General features: G+C 37.0%; 1 protein-coding gene across 1 annotated transcript in view; it reads left to right on the top strand.

Moving 5' to 3' along the window:
* The window catches only part of CDKAL1 (CDK5 regulatory subunit associated protein 1 like 1), a 412746-nt gene that overhangs the window by 234132 nt on the left and 158484 nt on the right, over positions 1-20130 (top strand). The window contains exon 10 of the mRNA XM_027676037.1: positions 17886-18052. Within this exon, the coding sequence (XP_027531838.1) occupies positions 17886-18052 (167 nt within the window). The remainder of the gene's footprint in view (positions 1-17885; positions 18053-20130) is intronic.

The raw sequence follows: 20130 nt of genomic DNA, 5'->3' as shown, positions 1-20130 counted from the left end.
GTGACTCTTTTAAAGAACCATTTTAAAAGAAATTAAATATGACCAGACTACAAGCACAGCTGCAGAATAAACACAAACAATTTAGCTTGAAATAAGCCACTGTTTTGTTTTTTTTTTTTTTGGCATTGCTTTAACTTCAGGTCACCATTATATTTGTCAAGGTTCTCTAGTATGTTTCTTCTGAGTTCTTTTCCTATAAATAAGTGCCTGGGGTGGCTGCTGCAAGCCAGCTCGTTTGGACATGTCCAAGCAAAAACAGTAATGCAGGATGTTTGCACTAGTTTTTGTTATTTCTTTAAATTAACCCTTTGTTTAGAACTTCATACAGGCAGCAAATTGGTGATATGTAAGCCATCAGAAATCTTTCAGATTTTTAGTCGCCTGTAAATTGGATAGTATTCAAGTTACTCTTGAATCTGAGATGAATGCATTATTACCATTACATGGAATCAGCCAGTCTCTCATATTTCATAAATCTGACTGCAAAAAATTAAACCAGTAGTTACAGCTATAGTGAAGTTGTTTGTATTTTCTCCCACTGACTTAAACAATGCTAATTTCCTCATTCTGACTTTTGTGAACTTACATAGAAATAACAGTGCTTTAATTTATGTTATGAAATTGGAACATACATTTTAAGTAATAACATTGGAATGCTTTGGATCAGAAACTAGTGAGTGGCCCTGAAGATCAGATTCTTAAGTAAATGACCGGGTATTGATAATTTGAGATTAACTCCACAGAACGTTAGTAGAGTTCCTTTTGGTGTAGAAATAGTTTCAACCATTCTTTCAATGTATTTATTTCCTGGATAGATGAGTTCAATCCTTATGTCATGTAAAATTACTGTTCTGTAGCAAGGTTTCTTTGGAATCTTTGTGCTTTGTTTTATTTTTACAATGCTGGTATCTTGAATTGCCAACGCGCTTGTATTTGTTAGGATATATCTTTATCAGGAAATGCAGCTTTCGAACAAAAACATGTATCATTTTGTTTCTCTTTGCAGTTTAAGGTGGGCTAAATAATAAGACGCTTGTGTCAAGTTTTTTCTGACAGATGTTTAGGTGGTCCTGTATCTTCCTGTTCTTTCTCTAAAATAATTGGAACTGCAAAACATTCTTTACTGGCAGTCTGCACCTTGGCTAATTGGTGCTGAGGATGTCACTAGTCAGGTCTGAGGACCTCCTGCTGCTCGTTTCCCAAGTTACAAATCAGAATTAGCTGCTGACAGCCAGCCAAATAACTTCAGCAAATACTCAGGACAATGGGCACTGAAAGGCACCAAGTCTGTGAAGTAAGTTAGTGGTTTATAGACACTGAAGCATTCCTGAGGATCTCTTAAGCTGAGCCACATGGTGCTTAGCTAGGAAGTTGATTGATGGTTTTACAAAGAAAAATGTTTATGAAAGAATGCTTTTCTTACAGATTATTCTGCATTAATATATATCTGATGTGCCTGACAATGTTTCAGCAACTGGATGTTAGCCAAGCCTTGACACTTCTGTAAGACACAATGAAGTTTGTCTAGCAGCACAGAGTTTTTTGTTTTATGATCCTGCTTTTAATGAGGCAGACACTTTCATATGAATTATCCTTCTCTAAATAAGTAATACTTTTACATTGTGATCCTTACATGTTAAATTGTTTATCCGGGCTAAAGTGGAGTCTATTTCTGCAAATTTTTGCTTCTTGTCCAGAATTTGAGTCGTACTGGATCATTCTGTTTCAGTGATTGGATTAAACAAAAAAGATCCCAGAATCTCTCATGTGAAGTTGAAGAAGAATTACAAACTGCATACAAAGTGTACTAGCAAGATACCCTGTTCATATATCCTGAAAATAAGCTCAGAGGTGTTTAAATGCCTTTGTAAAGATCAGTGCTCAAGGATGTCAATGGGAGCTGGGTGACTGAATCCATTTGTACATCCATCTGTAGTTATTTCAGAATACTTGAGAAAAGTTTGGTATTAATTGTCTTTATTGGGCTTACAAGTGTATTTCTTTTGTGCAATTTGTGCTGTTAATTTTGTGTATTTTCTGTGCTCTTTTGTAGAGGGGGAAAAGGCATTAATGTGCAGTGAGGAGAATTATTAAATCCTTCCTCTCAATCTGGGAGAGCAGCAAAACTTAGTAATTCTGAAACTGTGGTACAGAAATTGCCCATGCTATGAGTCCCTTATGTTGAGTTTGTAATTAGGGTCTGGAACAAATAAATTATTTTACTTTGAATTTTGACTTACCTCCAACCTCCATAACATCACTAGTGAATGATTTTTTTAAGCCAAAAAATCTTCGTATGATTCAAAATGATTGAAAAGATATGTGTGCTTTCTTTTTCTTTTATGAGAGAGGCCTTAGCAAACCATCATTGAGGCTGAATTATTTCTCATTACTAGCAGAGAGTGGTTCATTTAAATTGCATTTAAGGTCATCAACAGGGCAGGTTGAAGGAGTAAAGAGAGGAGATATGCATTGTGGTTAAATGTGTTGGAACAGACCTGCAAAATAAAATAGAGACTGTCAGATAGTCTCAATATTTGTTCTGTCATGCATAGAAACATACACAGAGAGAATATGCAGAAAAACTATTGCTCCAGTGGCTTGCATTCAAGCATATGCTATGATGAATTGCTTGGAGCCCTAGCGATAAAGGATATTAACAACCCGAAGACGGCAAATTGTTTCACTGTCCCACACTATTGATTAGTATGGGACAATTTCACTATTGTAATGTACTATTCTTTAGGTTTAAGTAGAGGTAAAGTACTTGGACAAGTAACTGTAATTAAAAGTTGCAAACTCTTGTGAATCTATACTTTTATTTATGCAATGCTGTGATATTTATTTGAAGATCAGCTTTTATGTGATGTGATAAAGCCTAAAGTTTGGTGCCCTGTGATGCTGATAGACTTCACCAGTATGAACCCCACTTCTTTTCCTTATAGAGCCTTTGATATCCCAGCCTGATGGCTGCACCCTAATAAACTGAATAGTGGCAGAGTCCTGCCTGCCTTCTCTTAAAGTGGGACACATGTTTCGGGAATGCTTCTTCAGCTGGTTACTGTTGTTCATGACACTCGTGGGAACTTACTGTTGTTGAGAATTCTACTTTTCTGTTAAATTTGGTAGAAATTGGTCAGTGGATTCAGAAGTTACTGGGATGGAATGATACGTTTACAGCATGGTCATGGAAACCTTGTTTTCTTAGGTATCCTGATTAAAGATATACTTTTTAAATACAAGCTTAAGGAATCTGAGTCCACATTGGAGACTTGAGTTCCAGTTACTGGGATCCAGTAACTCAATTCTTAGTAAAAGCAAAACAGCAGTTGTTTGAAAAAATAGAAGCTCAACATTGTCCATTCTTCTGTATTCCTAGAAGCTGATCTGATTGATTTAAACTAATATTTCATAAGTAAGAGTGGCATCAAAACCCTTTTTGGAATAGTAACTCTAAACCTAAACAAATGAGGGAAACCTTCATTGTAATCCCAAGATGGCTGGATATTTTTGTTCAGCTGGAGGAAAGGAGTGTATTTCTTTTGAAATTTTTCTTTTAAGAGGTTTCAGTTTATTTTTCTGTGCCAATCTGTAGTTAATATTCTGTGGTGTTATTTAACTCAGTCAGTTTTGCTAATTTCTCTGATTTCTGTGTGTGTTCAAGTGTTTGCACTCATTCTTGAAAGGCTTCTTTCCCACGGCTGAGCCTCAAACAGTATCTGAGCTGAGATACTGCACGTATGTCGAGGGCTTCTCTGTAGGTTTCAGGGAAGTGTTTTCATCCTGTGCATCACTTTTGGCTTTATGCTTCCATGTTTCACTGCATGCTTTGTCTGTATTTAGAATTTATTGCATCCTTTTAATTTTTCTTCAGGGCAAAAGGTTGAAATAGATAATTGCTTTCTGTATTTTACTAGACAGTGGAGGTAGGAGAGAGGAAATACTAGAAAGAATCTTTCAGCAAATATAGTAAACTCAATAATTCCCATCTCTATTAACCAACTGTTCCTGTTCATAGAAAAAAAAAGTAAAGGTTTTTAACATGCCTGAAGTTGCAGTGAAATTATTGTCATTGTTGCAAAGGGACGAAAAGATGTGTTATGCTACAACTTTAGAGTTACTATTAAACCCTTTTTTAGATTATTTGGAAATTACAGCACATGACCTAGGGCTAAAACTCGTGTTGTTAAAATGGAATTATTGGCAGTCAAGATGCGCTATGTAAGAAATTACATTTCTTCCATTTCTAAAACAGACTAAGAACAGACCTTTCATGAGGTTTCTTCTTGTTTCTAGAACTGCTAAAGCTTTTTTTTTATGTAGAAGTGACAAATGGCATATGCACATGCAGCATGTTTCTTCTGCAGCAGAGCAGAGTATATTATAGTAGACATTTTTATTTTTTTAGTTTTGCTTTGGGTTGGATATTTGATTACTTTGTAGTGCATTGTCTGTATTTTATTTCTTTATCCAACTTAGTGATATGCATTTGGCATTTTTAGTAAAACTGTTCTGCAAAATATTCCATCTATCACTTTCAGAAAATATGAACATATGCAGAAAAGTACTCTGTTATCTGCTGGATCATATTTCTTTCAGAAAAATGAGAAACAGTTTTGAATAGCATTTGTGTTTGATTTGGGATTGCTCTAGAAGGTTTGGGGTAGAATTCATCTTCAGGGCTCAAAGAGTTCTGAAAGAAAATGGTTCTTGATGTTCCTCTAAAAATAATGTATTTGTGGAATTCTGAAGCCACATATCAGTTGTAGATTCCTATGGCTTGATTGCAATCCTACTTCTAAGTGTATTAATTGATATGCTGTCCTAATATTATTGTAAGCGCTGAAAGTCTGAATACTCTACATTTTAATACAGCTTCTTAGGCATGCCCATGCTGACTGACAGAACTGATGTTGCCTGGAAGAATTTTTCTCCAAAGTAATTATTCCATGCCTCTTAGAACTTCTGGTAAGCAGTGATCATTGGCAGGAGTACCGCACCAGAAATACTGCACCACTCGCCATAACTACTGGGATGTTTTTCGTGTTTCTGTCCCGGTGATGTGTCCCTGGAGCACATGTGCACGAACCACAGTCAGGCTTTGGAACCTGGCCTTCCCTCCCTGCTCTTCCACTTTCTAAAATCAAATATACATTCTCTCTGTAATCACTTATAAACTGGTGCTTTGACATGCCCATTGTGGGCTGGGGGAGTCTTCTAAAACTGGACTCTCTGTGAAATGATGGAAAGTACTCCTGATGGAAACACCATCTTGGGAAACAAATGAACAAGTAACAGCAGCGTGATTCCTCAACCATTAAAACTGCCATGCAGAGAAGTCGTATTTAAATGCTATTAGCTGGTTTGAAGGGAAATGTGATCTCCTAGTGTTAGGGGTAACTCATTAGTGTGTTATTTTTTTTAATCAAGATTTCCCCAATGATGGATTTCTAACAGTTAATGCAGCTGAGCAGCTGTTGTAAGATTTGTGAAGTTCGATACCTTTACAATTTTTTTCCTAAAGTTGCACTGCTGAGTTGTGTCTTTCAGAGCTAAATATAGGCTAAAAAGGTGTTGGTAATAGCTATAAGGAACACACTTCAGAAAATTTTAAATCAAGACAAAGGCAAACTTGTATAACACTTGGAGACTTTTACCAAAAGTTTAAAGAAAAATTATTTAACAAACAGTGATACATATTCTTAGATTATTTCAATAATATTTTTAAGGGTTTTTTTCTCTAATGTTGTCTTTCTGGTGGGCTTTTTTATTAGATGGAATAATAAACGTTTTCTGAGTGACTAGGCTCTTGTTTGAATGCTACTGTTTAAAAGATTTGGCAATTTCACTCTGAATATTCTTTTGTGAAAGATTCATGGATAGAAGCTCATTTCTCTTAACTTACATTTAATTCATATTCCTATGTTGCCATGTAGGAAGTTAATCAAAAGGTAAATTATTGTTTAGAATGAGACCTTTATTGGCATTAATCTGTATGAGAAAAATACATTAATATCCTCCAAAACCCATGAATGATTTCATTTTGACCTCCCTGTGGACATCTCCAACGCATTTTAATTGCATTCTGCTGATGATATATTTTAGTGGTCTACTACTGAATGCTTAAAATAAATTTAGATTAAGGTGATTACACAGCAAAGAGGCTTTGAGTTCTCTGTGAGAATTCAGTGGATATAATTAAACAACTTCATGATTTAGAATTGGAGAAGTTATGTTACTAGTGTAATGCAAGCATTCTTCTTTCTGGTCAAGTAGACCCATTTAAAGTTGCAGAGAAAATACCGTTCATTTGAGAAAATTTTTTAAGAAATACTGAACATTAAAAGAGGAGTTTATGTTATGTTATGTTATCAGGGGATTATGTTGTTATTTCTATCTGTAGACTTTCTAATTTGTAATATATATTTTCCTGACTGTTGTTTTTCTCATTAAAAGAAAAAGATAACACCACCTTATTTTTGTTATTTTGTGACTCGCTGCATAGCTGTTTTAGCTTATAGTCAGGTGCAGCAATAAGTTGGCACACTTGTAGATACAGGCCCTAAGGAATGAATGAGGTTTTCTATGCTTTAGATAAGGATTATCATCCTTGGAAATGGTATTTACCCCTCTGTATTGTTGATTTATGGAATTGGAATCCCCTAAGTGCATTCTGTGTTTAGCTGGCCACCTTGCCCTCACAGTTGCTGACTCTTTTCCCTGCTTTTGTTTCTTCTATGATACATCAGTTTGACCGATCCTTGAGCTGTTTTCATACTTCATACAAAGAATAGTTGTAATTAAAATCAGTCTTTTCCTTAGAATTCAGTACTTCAATGTAAAATGATGGTGATATGTAGAAGAATTACTGAAAAACAAAGCAAAGCAAGCTTTTTTTATTAAAGTATTTCTGTATTTTGTGGACCCCTGGTGGCCTAGTGGTTAGCATGCGGGACTCTCACCGCTGCAACCCAGGTTCGAATCCCAGTCCCCCCGGCAGATGGAGCCCGTTAGCCCTGTGAGGCCATCCATCTATGAGAAGGTCACTCTAAACAAACCTACGTCCTGAGGACCTCACTGCCATTGTCCAAGCTTGATTGGCCCCAGCAGATGAACCTGAGGATTAAAGGGTGGGCTCAGTTCAGTGCATGCTGTGTCTCACCTAAAAAATCCCTTGCGCAGGCCGGAAAGGTAAAAAGACCTTTCCCAAAAATCTTCGTTCGCGAAGACTGGCCATTATTATTATTTCTGTATTTTGTACTCCCATTTGAGGTTTCCATTATTATGTCTTAGCTCATAACTTAGGATGCAAGAAAGCATTTGACACTGCTATATTTGTCCCTTACGATAGTACTTTCTTCTAATTCTAGGGGGTGTTTTTATGATTAGAACATGAAACATTCTAAAAGACATCTCCGCTAATCCTGGGATATGTGGCAGAACAGAGATTATTTATTAATTCTGGTTAGCTTTTCAGTCAAAGGGAGACATAATCTATCTTCTTTCTTTGATTACACTTTAAAATGCCAACATTTTACTGTAACCCAAATTCTTTCCAACTGATTTTCAGCTAATACTTAAAATGTCATCTGTAAATACCCAAAATGTGATTTCTTTCTATTCTTGCTGTTCATCTATTAAAAAAAAAAAAAAGCCAAAAACATTGAATGAAGTAGGACTATAGGATTCAAATCTTGAAAATGCAAGAAATTTGGGCAGCAGAATGCTCTATGAATTTCCATCTCAACTACCTCTAACACACCCTGGTAGCTTGTGTGCAAGCTGCTATTCTAGAATTTGTAAGTTATTCTCTTTCTGTAGAAGATTATATGATAATACACGCAGATTCAGAGGGTTATTTAGCTTGGCTACAAACATTTTTAATGACTGAAACTTGGTATGCTACGTTACTTCCCAAGAATTAATCAGTTTCCACGAAAACATGTTGTTTAAATTAATCCAAACTCATTAGCACTACAGAGATGGATACTCAGTAAAAAACCTCCATTAATTAGCACTGCATCCTGCAATATGCCTACAACTCATGACCATTTCCTTGAATTTGTGCAGTTTGTGACCTTTTGCATCTGATACTTCATGTACAGCAGAACGATAGCCTATGTTTTGGGTTTAAAACAGCGAGCGTATGTTATAATGAGTGGCACGTTACTCTCTTTTTCCCAATGAATTTCAAAGTCATAAACAAGATTTCTTGTATGCCTCATTTTGAATTCAGAGCTCAGTGCAGGTTTTTCATATGTGTTTTGACAATAGGCATAGAAATAACAAATTTTAGTTCTTCAGTTTTTAAGCGTATGGAAATTTTACTCTTTCTCTTTTCAGTAACTGAAGAGTATTTCTGCAGGGTACTGGACTGACCCTTCTGGTGGAGGGTCGAATATTCTCTGTCCACTTGTAGTACCAGAACAACATGAGCATGTCAATAGTTCACAAAGCGTATTTGTGAGGCATACAGCAGAGAACAATAATTCCACACTTCAGGGACCTGCATATCTCTATGCTGTGTTCAGGGGTGCAGAGCAATTCTAAACTCATGCCTGTGTTGTCTAAAATAGCTTTCCTCTGTATTTAAGTCTCCTTTTGCAAATCTGTTCCCTATGGTCACCCACTCCTTTATGCTTTATTTTCTTGATGCAGGTACCATTGCCTGTCATTAACTTACTCCTTGAATAATGTTCTTGGTTCGGCAAAGAACTAATTAACATCGAGCAATTATGTCCCTGATCATTAATACACATAAGAATTTTATTCTGTTAACTCAGGCAGTAGATGTCCATAGTCTGTGAAAACCAACTGAATTCTTGTAGGATGTCTCTATATAGAATGGCAAAGTTTAGTTTTATCTCCGTTCAGCTGGCAAGTGTAATGATTAAGTGCACATTTTTTAAAATTTATTTTATTTTTTCATTTGTGCAAGAGCTAACCTTCAAAACAGGCCATTGTGTAGATAACACACATGCCTGGAAATAGGAGGGTCATAGGCAGATGACCAATAGAGAAAGCACAGACCTCTCCCCTAAAGAACAACTTCCTCAACCTGAAAAACAGGACCAGCTCATGAAATTCAACTGGTTTTTTACCTCCTTTTAAAAAAAACTCCTTTCCTCCCCTTTCTCTTCAAACTGGCTACAAACTCCAATTTATCATCATGATGTATGGTATCATTAATCCTTCTTGAAAGCAAGATACATAATGCTGCAGTGTTGGCACTGAGCAAACTTCTGCAGCCTAACTGTCTTCACGCCCTTTTGAGTCTCTTGTTCTAGCAGAATGAAGCTGGACTCATAATGAGTTTAGCTATCATGCTGTTTGCAGCAGCAAGTGACCTATTATACTGTTCCCTTTCCTTCCCCTCCTTCCTCTCCCTTTTGCTAACGTACTATAGCTAGAAAACAAGCGAGACAGGGCTGCTAGTTTATGCTCTAGCAGTAAGCTGTTAGGAACAGAGGTCCCTGTAGGGGTAGAATGACCTCTTTTATAAGCAAGGACAAGAGTTTGCTTTGTGGTAGGGAGAAACCTTTTATGCTTTCTTTGATATTTAATGATTACTCTATCTGATGCATGCTTTTTATTGGGAACTCTCAAACTTTTTTCTTTTATATTAATACCATAAGAAGAAGGAATAATTTAAATGAAACTTTTAGTATGATTGCAAGCTTTCTTATTCCTTTTCTTGAAAAAATCCTTATATCAAAATACTTTGCTTACAATGTAGTAGCACAAGTGAACAAAATAAATTGTTTGGTACAAATTGTAAAACTTAAACCCTACAACAGTCACAGGTAGTAAACTTCCTTTGCCTTGATGGCAAAACATTTTCTGCAAAAGGAGCAGTTCTGTTTTTGAGACTTTTATGCAAGGGATTTAGCTAAATAAGCAAATTCCATGTTCTAAATGGTTTCATCAGTTTCATCTCTGAGATGCATGACTTTGGAAAAGTAAAACTTTGAATAAATCCTCTTGCAGCTTCCATTTTCTTAACCATACAAAATAAAATGGAAAGCCACTGTTAGTCATATGGCTATTAGGTTCTTCTATCAGACTTCACATCTAAATATAAAACAGATGACAGAGGATTGTTACATAAAATTTGCCTTGATGTTACTAAAGAGTAGATAAGTATCTGGGCCAGAATTCTTAGTTTAAGTATGGAAGTTTTGATAAAATCTCTGAAGTAACCCTAAAAATTAATGTGAAAGGTGGTAGCAGAAGTGTGTGGATATGTTTTGTTGTAGGAGGGGAGGGGGTGTTTTTGTTTTTTAATTATATACAAACCCACAGTGTTTTGTTATTTTATTGTAGAAGTAATTAAGAAAAGTTCTTATTTGTAATGCTTGTAATTTCTTCACTGCGGTGCAGCTCTCATTTGATTTTGTAAGTTACATAAAGACAAATTGGATTCACTTTGAGGGGAAAAATGTATAAAACCTATAATTTTTAAAATTTAATAACACTTTTACATTGAGATGGAACCAAGCTGTTTCTTTAACTCTTCTGCATTGAGCTTGGTAAGGCATTTCTTTAGCTCTTTGCATCAAAGTTCATTTAAGCTCTGATTACAACTTAGTATGGAAGTGAGAGAGAGAACATGTTTTACTGTTTTAAAAATTAATCTAACCAAAATTCAAAAGTGTGTCATACTTTTGAAAAAGGAATTGCTGGAAGAGTTAAGGGGATCCAAGATGCAATTAATTTTTCTGTCTTGCAGTTTGCAAGTATAGCCCAAACTTTTTTACATTAGTTTGCAGGATCAGGAATTTATTGTAAGTACCTATGTCACGTCTATGGTAAATGATCCTTTAAATCAAGTTCCTGTTATGGCTTCATATGTTTTGAGACTTTCATACCATGAATTTATACTAATGTATAGCATTTATATAAATACATGAGCACTTTGATCATTTGTTAGTGTAAACATTTACTGAAGTATGTTGGCAAGGAGAAAGAAAAAGTATCTTGAATTTTGTTACTAAGTGTAGTAGACAACACTGCCAAACAGAATCTTCCATAGTGATATTGGTCAGTATTCTACTTTTAAAATACCATTATCCTACATGGGTGGAATAATATCAGTCAGTATAACTTGGTCTGTATGTCACTTCATATTAGTTTCCAAACATTTGTACAATCTCAAAAATATGTAGACCATAAAACTTAGTGTGTTCATTTCCTAAGCACTCTAATATATGTGTCATCCAGTCAACTGCTTTAAAGGCTTGTACTGTACTAAACACTCGCAAAACATAGCTCTAGTTTCTGTAACTGCAGACTGACATCCAGAAGTAATAGAAATAATCCTGCAATGAGAGGCATCCAAGTGCGCTGAGTGTGCTGGCTGATGTCATTATGGGGCTGTTCTCTCTCATCATTTAAAGGACGTGACAACCAGGGGAGATTCTTGATGACTGGAAGAAGGGGAATGTCACCCTGCCCTTCAGGAAGAGCAAGAAATAAGATCTAGGGAACTACAGGGCGCTGAACCTCACTCTCTGGGGGGCAAACCCTTCTAGAAGTCACCTCTAGGCACAGGAAGGACAAGAGGGTCCTTGGGAACAGCTGGCATAGATTTACCAACTGCAAATCCTGTGACTGTCCCGAGTGACTTTTCTGATGGGATGTCTGGCATTGTAGCGGAGAGGAAAGCAGTGGAGTTTTGGTATTTTGGGGTGGGTTGGTTTTGTGGTATTTTTGCGGTTTTCTTTGGGGGGAAGTTTAGTAGGTTGTTTTGTGTTTTGTGTTTTGGGCGTTTTTCGTCTTTGGGGTTTGCGGTAGAGTTGAGGGTTTTTTGTTTTCTTCTGGGGTTTTCTGTTTTGGTTATTTTTAGTGTGGTTTGTTTCAGTTTGTTTACCTTGAATTTAGCTATGACTTCAGCATAGTCTCCCACAATATTCTTAGATTGGTGAGATGTGGATGGTAAGGTGGCTGAAGGAATTGGTTGGACTGTCAGGCTCCCAGAGTGGTGATCCAAGGTATGAAGTCTAGCTGGTGGTTACTAATGGTGTTCTGCAGGGATTGATACTGGAGCCTGTATTTCCTGTCTATATTATTAAGGTGGACAGTGAGATAGAGTGCATTTTGAGGAATCTGGGAGATGATACCCAAATTAGGGGAGTACTTGACTGTCTGGAGGGTATGGCTATTATTGCAAAGGACCTCAACTGCCTGGAGAAATGGACTGACTGTAAACTTCATGAAGTTCAACAAAGTCAAGTAAAATGTCCTGAATCTAGGATGAAGTAACACCATGCTGCACAGTGGATGTGGAGAGCTTGACCGTCTGGGAAGCAGCTTTGCAGACTTTGGAGTTCAACTGGGCAAACTGGTGAACATGAGTCAGCAGTGGAAGCCCTGAGCAATTATAAGCTGTGCCGTAGATGCTGTTATCCAGAGTACAGCCGCAGGCCCTGGGGAGTGACTGGTGCCTTGTACTTGGCAATTACGAGATCTCACAGAGAGATCTCACAGAGAGAGTGCTCTGTCCAGTGTTGGATGCCCCAGGACAAAGCTGCTGACATATTGCAGCAGTTCAGAAGAGGGACACTGAAATGATTAGGAGAATGGAGCACATAGCACACAAGAAACGCATTTGTGGAGCTTTGAAAAGAAAGCTAAGAGGAGATTTTATTGCTGTTTATGACTGCCTAATGGGAGGGTATGGAGAAGGCAGAGCCAGACTGTCTTGTAGTCAGACAGGTCTTGCAGAGATAGGATGAGAGGTAACAGGACAAGTTGGAACACAGGAAATTGCAATTAGGTGCAAATAAAAATATTTTACCCATAGGGTTGTCAAATATTGGAACAGATTGCCCAAAGTGGCTGTGGTATTTCTGTCCTTGGAAATATTCAGAACGCAACTGCAGAAGGGCCTGAGCAATCTCATCTAATTGGACCTGATTTGAACAGGAGATTGGATTAGGTGACCCCTAGAGGTTTTTTGCAACCTAAGCTATTCTGTGATCCAGTGAAAAGAAATTCTCACTGTGTGTACAGAATTATCTTTACCTTTTGGCTTTCCTGATGACCACATAAAGTGGAATTTCTTCAGGCTTTTAGATTAAGTCACTGTGTGTAGTGGGTCCTTATGTAATACTAATCAATGCTTCAGATCAATTTATGTTATTAAAGAGGTACTTTAAAATTCTTGATTATGAGTCTAATAGCAAAAATTCAGAGAAATATTTTTCTGGTCCTCATTTTGAAGTGCAGTAATTTTGAACAGCCTTTCTCGGCCGCTCAACCAGCCATTGCTTCCTCCTGTGATGTGAAGGGTTGCTTAGGCCAGCTTTCATTTTCCTAAACTTTCTCTTTTAATGGGAGTTTTGGGATCTAGTAGTTTCTCCAAGCATTTCATTCCAGTAGGTCAGCCCACATTCGTAATGTCATTCAGATCTTGTTTTCCTGTTTGTGGCAAGCATTAAGAAAACATTAAGAAAACATCATTTTTCGTGTCCTTAAGTCTGTCCAAAAGGATGAAAAGATAGATCTTTTGAAAGGGGGAAATATTTTTGGGCATGATAAAGATCCTCTAGAAATTCAGGCTTGACAGCTTGCATCTTTCACCAGCTCTGTACCTAGATCTGTCTTTTTTTCTTCAGTCTGCTTCTTTTGTCATCTGCTTGACAGATATTCTGCAGTTTCTAATTGTGACAGTTAGGTGTGACTTACTTCCTGAGTAACTGGGGGAGTTTGTACAGGATTGTGTCTAATTCCATTCTCTCTCTCCTCTAGAAGCCCTGTATATATACAGATCAAATGGGGGTTTCTTGATGAACTGGAAATGAATCCTTCTAAACCTCCATTAGCATCAGTGAGTTGCTCCCCTGATTTTCTCTTTCAGTAGGTTTCTGCAATGAGATGCTTCAGTGCTGATCTGTGTGGTTGAACTGACTGTCTTATGAGGAGGAGTCTTATATGGTGAATCAATGCTTGCAGAGTACTTCAGAATTATAGGAGGAACTTGATTCCTCCAAATCTCAGTTTCTCTTTGAAATTTGCATTATATTCAGGTTGATACAGTGATATGCTTTGTGCACAGATGCCTTCACAATTTCCCAGTTAAGGCACTCATTCAGCGAAGTAATCTAGCACATGCACTGCATCAAGTATGTAAATAGTACCTGTAAAATCCATGCTAAGTAAAGAAGGGGAAACTCAGATAATTGAAGGCAAAATAATTTATTGTGGGCTAAGCTCGTTCTGAACAATGAGCATGTTTCAAAAGAATTTTTTTCCCGAACCTTTTTCTCTGTCTTTGGCTATGATTTTTTTTTTAATTTTTTTTTAAATAATTCTAAGCGTGTCAGATTCTAATGGTCAGATTGATTGTCCTCAAGCCTGCAAGCAGTTTTTGACAAACATTGAAGTCAGGCCTCCACTTGGCAGATGGTCTATAAGATTTCTGTGCTGCAGTGGGGGAGGTATTTCTGGGGTCTGTACAGCACTGCAGGCTGCCATAAGAATTCACTGTTCAAGAAGGAATTGCAAGGAGGTCAGGCAGTTATTGATAAGCATATGTGGGCTACTGAGAAGGTCAGATTCAGGGGCCTCCCACTGAGGCAGCCTGCAGAGCATTGTGCTGTTGGAAAAGCCACTCCTCTTTGCATTAGAAACTCTGCCAGGAAAGAAGAGAATGAAGGGAAGGAGAAATAAAAAAGAAGGTACTTTGGGTATTGAATGTAATTTGTACAAAGGTACAGCAGGCTAACAAATAGGAGAATTTCACTGGGATAAGTGTCCAATATTTTAACATCTTTAGGTGTTTTTGTAGATGGAAGTAAATTATTTTTTCAGATGGAGTAGGTTTCACTTCAGTTTAAAGGATGTTTGGTACCACTGAAAAGAGTGTTTACAATAGTGACATGAAGATAAAGCAAAATAAAAATGCTGGAAGTTTTTTATTAAAGAAACTATTTATTTCAAGTGGTCTCTGAAACAGATATGCACATATCTCATGGAAGTGATAACTGTAGGATTTATCTTCTTTATGACAAGGATTGTTTACCCCACATAAGTGAAGTTAAAACCCGTGTCAGATAATCTGCTATGAATATTCTTTATATTGAGAATTGGAGAAGAAATAGGCTCAGAACTTCCTTCAGTTGCTTGGAATCTATTATTTTTCCAGCATTTTTCATTCTCAGTCACCTCTGATTACAGCTGAGCAGAGATCAGAAGCCAACTATTGAGGTTTCTCTTTTGTGCTGGGTAGTGATGGCAGGGTGAGAAATAAACTATGAGCTGTGACCAAAGGCAGACTTGTAATTATTTGGCTATAATGATAATTGGCCTTAATACTGTAACAAATGCTCTGAGTTTGCACATCTGAACTCTGCCGTTTGGATCAATTTTCTTGTTTACAAAATCAGCTTGCCTTTGTTACCACCAAAATTACCCAGTAACAGAATGGTGAATGATCGAGTGAGGTTCACTGCAAAAGAAAGGAAAAGAATTCTGCCTAGGGCTGAAGTTTGGAGGGCAACAGGGTGAAGTGAAAATAGGAATTATTGGAATTATTGGTTGACTTCATTAATACTGGTTGAGAGGTCTGTTATTTTCTCCTCTTACCTCGTGTAAGTTTAGACTCCTAAACTGAGAATGCAAAGGACTAGAATAAACAGCCTAAAACCAGTTGACACAAAACCTCTATCACACACAGTTCTGCACGAATTTGGTTTACATTGCTTGTAAAGACTTTCCACTCACAGCACCTTTCAGTATTTGAAGATCCATTTTGTCAACCTGAAATTGGGACATGAACATTCTCCTAAAATACAGGTGTCCTTTCTCCTCCTTGCCCTCCCCCACATTAAGACTACGTCCTTGGCTCTCTCAGCATGAATTATTCCCATTGCTTGTTGTTCAACACCCTGATCGGAGAGCAGATGAGACATTTATTCCTGTTGTTGCTGATTTACTATTACAGCTGCTTCCTCCTCTTGTGATTTAATTTGAAGTTTCAGCCCACCAGGGGGCTAATGGTCCCCACCTATGCAGCTTTAAAAGCTCACTGTTGTTTTCCACCGGAATTTTATTTCCATTCCTAACCAGTGATTTATTTTTTTTTCCTCAGTGTTCATCTGGTAACTGTGAGGCAGTATTCCATTAGCCATTTTCATGTGGGGGGAAAAAAAAAATCCAAACCCATGCAACTCCTTAGGTGGAAAACTTGCAAATGAGAATTACTCTGTTACAGTAGAGACTCAGCAAATAAATAACAGTTTTGCAGTGCAGACTGGAGACTCAAAACCAAACCAAGTGTTACAAGACCTTAGCAATCATTTAGATCCTTTACACTTCTCTTCTTTTTAACATGTAGCATATACAAGTCACTTCTTTTCCATTTCAGGAAAATGTAGGGCAGGCAGCAAACCCTGGAGCATGTGCAGTAGAATCCACTGTGTGATTGTGCACTGCTAGTAGATTCTGCATGGGGAGCTCAGTTTGAGAGGAACTACAGAGTTGTAACTGCAACTGGACAACTAAAGAGAAGTTAGTACTTCAGGAATGCTTTATACCAGACTTCTTACAAGATCAGAATTACACATCTCTCTTACTGACTAATTCATGAAGCTAAACTTAAAAAGTGATGAGTTTTTTGGTTCTAAATAATAAGTGACCTTGAAAACCTTTCTGTACAAACAGGATTACCTTTGATGTTTAGCATAGCTTGTTCTCTGCCTTTGTTGTTACAGTGTGAGTTTAAGAGTAGCAGTCTTGAGTTTGCATTTTGTAAAACATCTGGTTTTCTAGGTTTATTACATTTTACGTGATTCAAGTCTATGTACATGTTTACGTTTTCCTCATCTTAAGTATATATTTGTAACATAAACATTTACATTTTATGATACATTCTCTGCTGGTCTAAAGAATTCTTTGATGAATTATGCACCTTCTGGTGTTTGGATGTGTCCTTTACCGGTTCATCATTGGTTTTAGAAATTGAACTCTTCACTGAGGTAATGGTATCTTATCTGGCTAGGAATCACAGGTATATTCCTCACAGACATCCTGTTTTCAGTGGCTTATTTCTTGCTTTGGGGTGGTAAGGAAAGGGGAGAGGGGTTGCACTGCAAAAAGGATGAAAGCAGGGCAGACCAGTAGAATTGGCTGCGTGAAACCTTATTCCTTTCAGCTATTATTAAAGGGTGGTACAATCTTTCCCCTCTTTGAGTAGGAGGATAATATTACCACATATCAGTGTTCAAGGTTGCTATTTACAATATAAATCAAATATACTGCTTCCTGAGACTCTGACTGATGGAGAAAAAAAAAGCATTAACTGCCAGGAAGCAGGTTTTCCTGTACTATCATTCAGTGGTCACTAACCTTTTCAATACAACCTTGATATTGCGTTGCTAATTGTATAATTTAAAGAATACAAGTTTTTAATATTTATTCCAGGAGGAACGTTAATCACAGTGCTTTAGAGCTGCATTTGCTTATTGGAAGCTTACCAGTTAATAAGCTAACTGCTAGTAATAACCATTAATGCAAACTCTACTTGGGTAATGTCACTTGCGGTGTTTAATGAATTAAGCTCAAAAAATAGAATAGAGTACTAAACTTGACTGACTTGCTGTAGAGGCAGCACAGAATTAGTCATTGGCTGTGAATGTTAATCACTCCACAGCAATGATAATTTACAGCATTGTTGTAGCACTCTTGTGCTCATAAAATGAACTTAATAACCCACTGCTACCCATGGGATAAGCCTTCCTTCTCCTTCCCTCCCCCTTGCAATTGAATATCCAGTCTGGCTGCATAATAGCCTTGTGAAATACTGCATTTAAAAGAGTGAGCAGCTGTATGATAAAATAAACAGCTCTAAAACAGATTTGTTAATTATCTCTTTCTTTTATTCACAGAGGGTGTTTGTGAGATATGGCTGACCAGTGAAGACACAGGAGCTTATGGCAGAGACATTGGCACAGACCTCCCCACCCTTCTGTGGAAGCTGGTTGAAGTTATTCCTGAGGGAGCTATGCTGAGGCTTGGCATGACAAACCCTCCCTATATTTTAGAGCATCTGGAGGTAAGGAAGAAAAGAGAATCATTTATGTGCTGACACAGACGTTCATTGAGTGAGTCAGCATGGAACCTTGTGTACAGTGTGTTTCATTTTAAGCGGTAGCTTGAAAAAATTATAGAATTCATGTAAATTTATAGAATTAGACTAACAGTGTTAAGCCATTTGCCTGACACAGCAAGTTATTGAAATAATAAGATACTCAAATGATTTTGGAATTATAATATTACTGAGATCTCTGACCTGTAGGACCTTATTATAGTGATGTTCGTTTTTGTGTATGACTAGTGTTTCGAATAACTAAAGGAAATGTCATTAGGAGGTGATAGACTCTGGGATTGAATTTGTCTTCCTGCTACAACTCAGGCAAATATTTCCAGAAACATATATGCTGGTCTCTCTCAATGATGTATTCATTATCCTGTTTCACATATTATTTTTAGAGTCTGTAGACTTAATGATAAGAAATAGAAATCTAAGTGTATAACTGTGTTTAAAAAAAAATGTAACAAAGTAGTTCAATGAGATTAGAAGCTACAGAGTGTACAAGAGTGTGAATTTGAAAGAGTATCCTGTGCATAGAGAGGAGGAAGTGAGAGTTTCTTCTCAAAGTTGGGTTGATTTTGTTGGATTCTGTCACCAGATGAATTTATTGAAATTCCTAGGAACTGTTCACAGAATGAACCCAATTTTAAAGTGAAGAAAAAAGCAGAGAAGGATGTAGTTTGAGGTAAATTTTGTAACCATGTGCATCAGCAATACCCAGATAAATAGCTGATGTCCATGCTGCTTTGCCAGAGGTATTATAGCATTAATAGTTGCACTTGTGTTTCCTTAAGGTGTCAAGGACAGTATTTTCTCACCAGAGTGCCATAACTGTACCTTTCCCTATTGTTGAAGCATGTGGACTAGGAGAATCTCATCTTGATAGGAATAAGCAGGTTTTCACTTCTCCAGCTAAAGAACACAAAGTGCAGAAAATTGCAAGAAACTTCCTGCCTTATTTTATTCTTTGGTTTAATATACACTTCACTGAGTCTTAACAGCACACCTGATAGAAGCCCTTAGGAAGTGGTGTGGTTGTTTTTAAGAGCTTTGTGTTGTGTCTCAGACTCTCATATCTGTCTCAAGTTTTTCTTCTTTTCTTTTTTTTATTTTAACATTTTTCAGCATCTTGTACAAAAGCAAATCAAGCTTTTAGTTAGTGTCTTTGCTTAAATTTTTTATTTGCATTATTTAATGGTTTGGCATAGACTGCTGCTTTTGTTGCTGCTGGTCATCATATGAGTACTTTCAGAAGCTTTAAAAAAAAAAAAAGAAAAATCAGCTGCTGTAAATAGCAAACTGCTCTGCCCAGGTAAGGGGCACTGTAGTAGTCTTGATTTGATATAATCTGAGAAAAGTGGAAAGAATATTGCTTTGCTTCAATCAGTAGCCAACATAGTAAGTATGAGCAGTCTGTTCACAAGTCTGTAAATTTCTTCCTGTTTCTAAATTTTCTAGAAAGTGCTATAGGTAGGACTTTTATCTGCCTCATATTTAGGAAAAATACTCTCATTTCTTTGAAAATGGATCTTTAGGTGTCATGGCGAAGTAAGAGGAATTCATGAGGGCCTATTGAAAATGAGTGTCTTGAATGTTGCTGTGCAGAGCATGCTTGATGTGTGCACCAGCCTTATTGTATAATGACAACATCTGCTGTTGCTTGTCATCTTCAGTGTTCCATACAATTTCCAGTTTATATGATTTTTTTAAAGGATTATTTAATCACAGTTCTGTGTTTCATGTGTGACCAAGAATTTCTGAGCTTGAAATTTGATGACATAATTTTGATGATTTGACAAACTAAATTTGTAAAAAAATTTTTGCCTTATGCATTTTTATCTTATCTCCTCTTCTAAGCTCACCAGACTTGTCTTTGAAGGATCACTGGGCAGTGTTAGCAGTCTTCTGTATACATTTTCACTAAACAAAATAAACTTTTTATGGGGAATGTGCTTTTAATTTTTCAGTTGAGGAAAGGGTAAAAGTATAATTTGTTAAAAAAACCCCAAAGTTAAATGAGAAAGTGATTAACCTTTGTG

The sequence above is a fragment of the Neopelma chrysocephalum genome, unplaced genomic scaffold (assembly GCF_003984885.1).
Source record: "Neopelma chrysocephalum unplaced genomic scaffold, ASM398488v2 Primary Assembly neopelma1_26, whole genome shotgun sequence".
NCBI lineage: Eukaryota > Metazoa > Chordata > Aves > Passeriformes > Pipridae > Neopelma > Neopelma chrysocephalum.
This window is presented reverse-complemented; position numbering and strand designations above follow the sequence as displayed.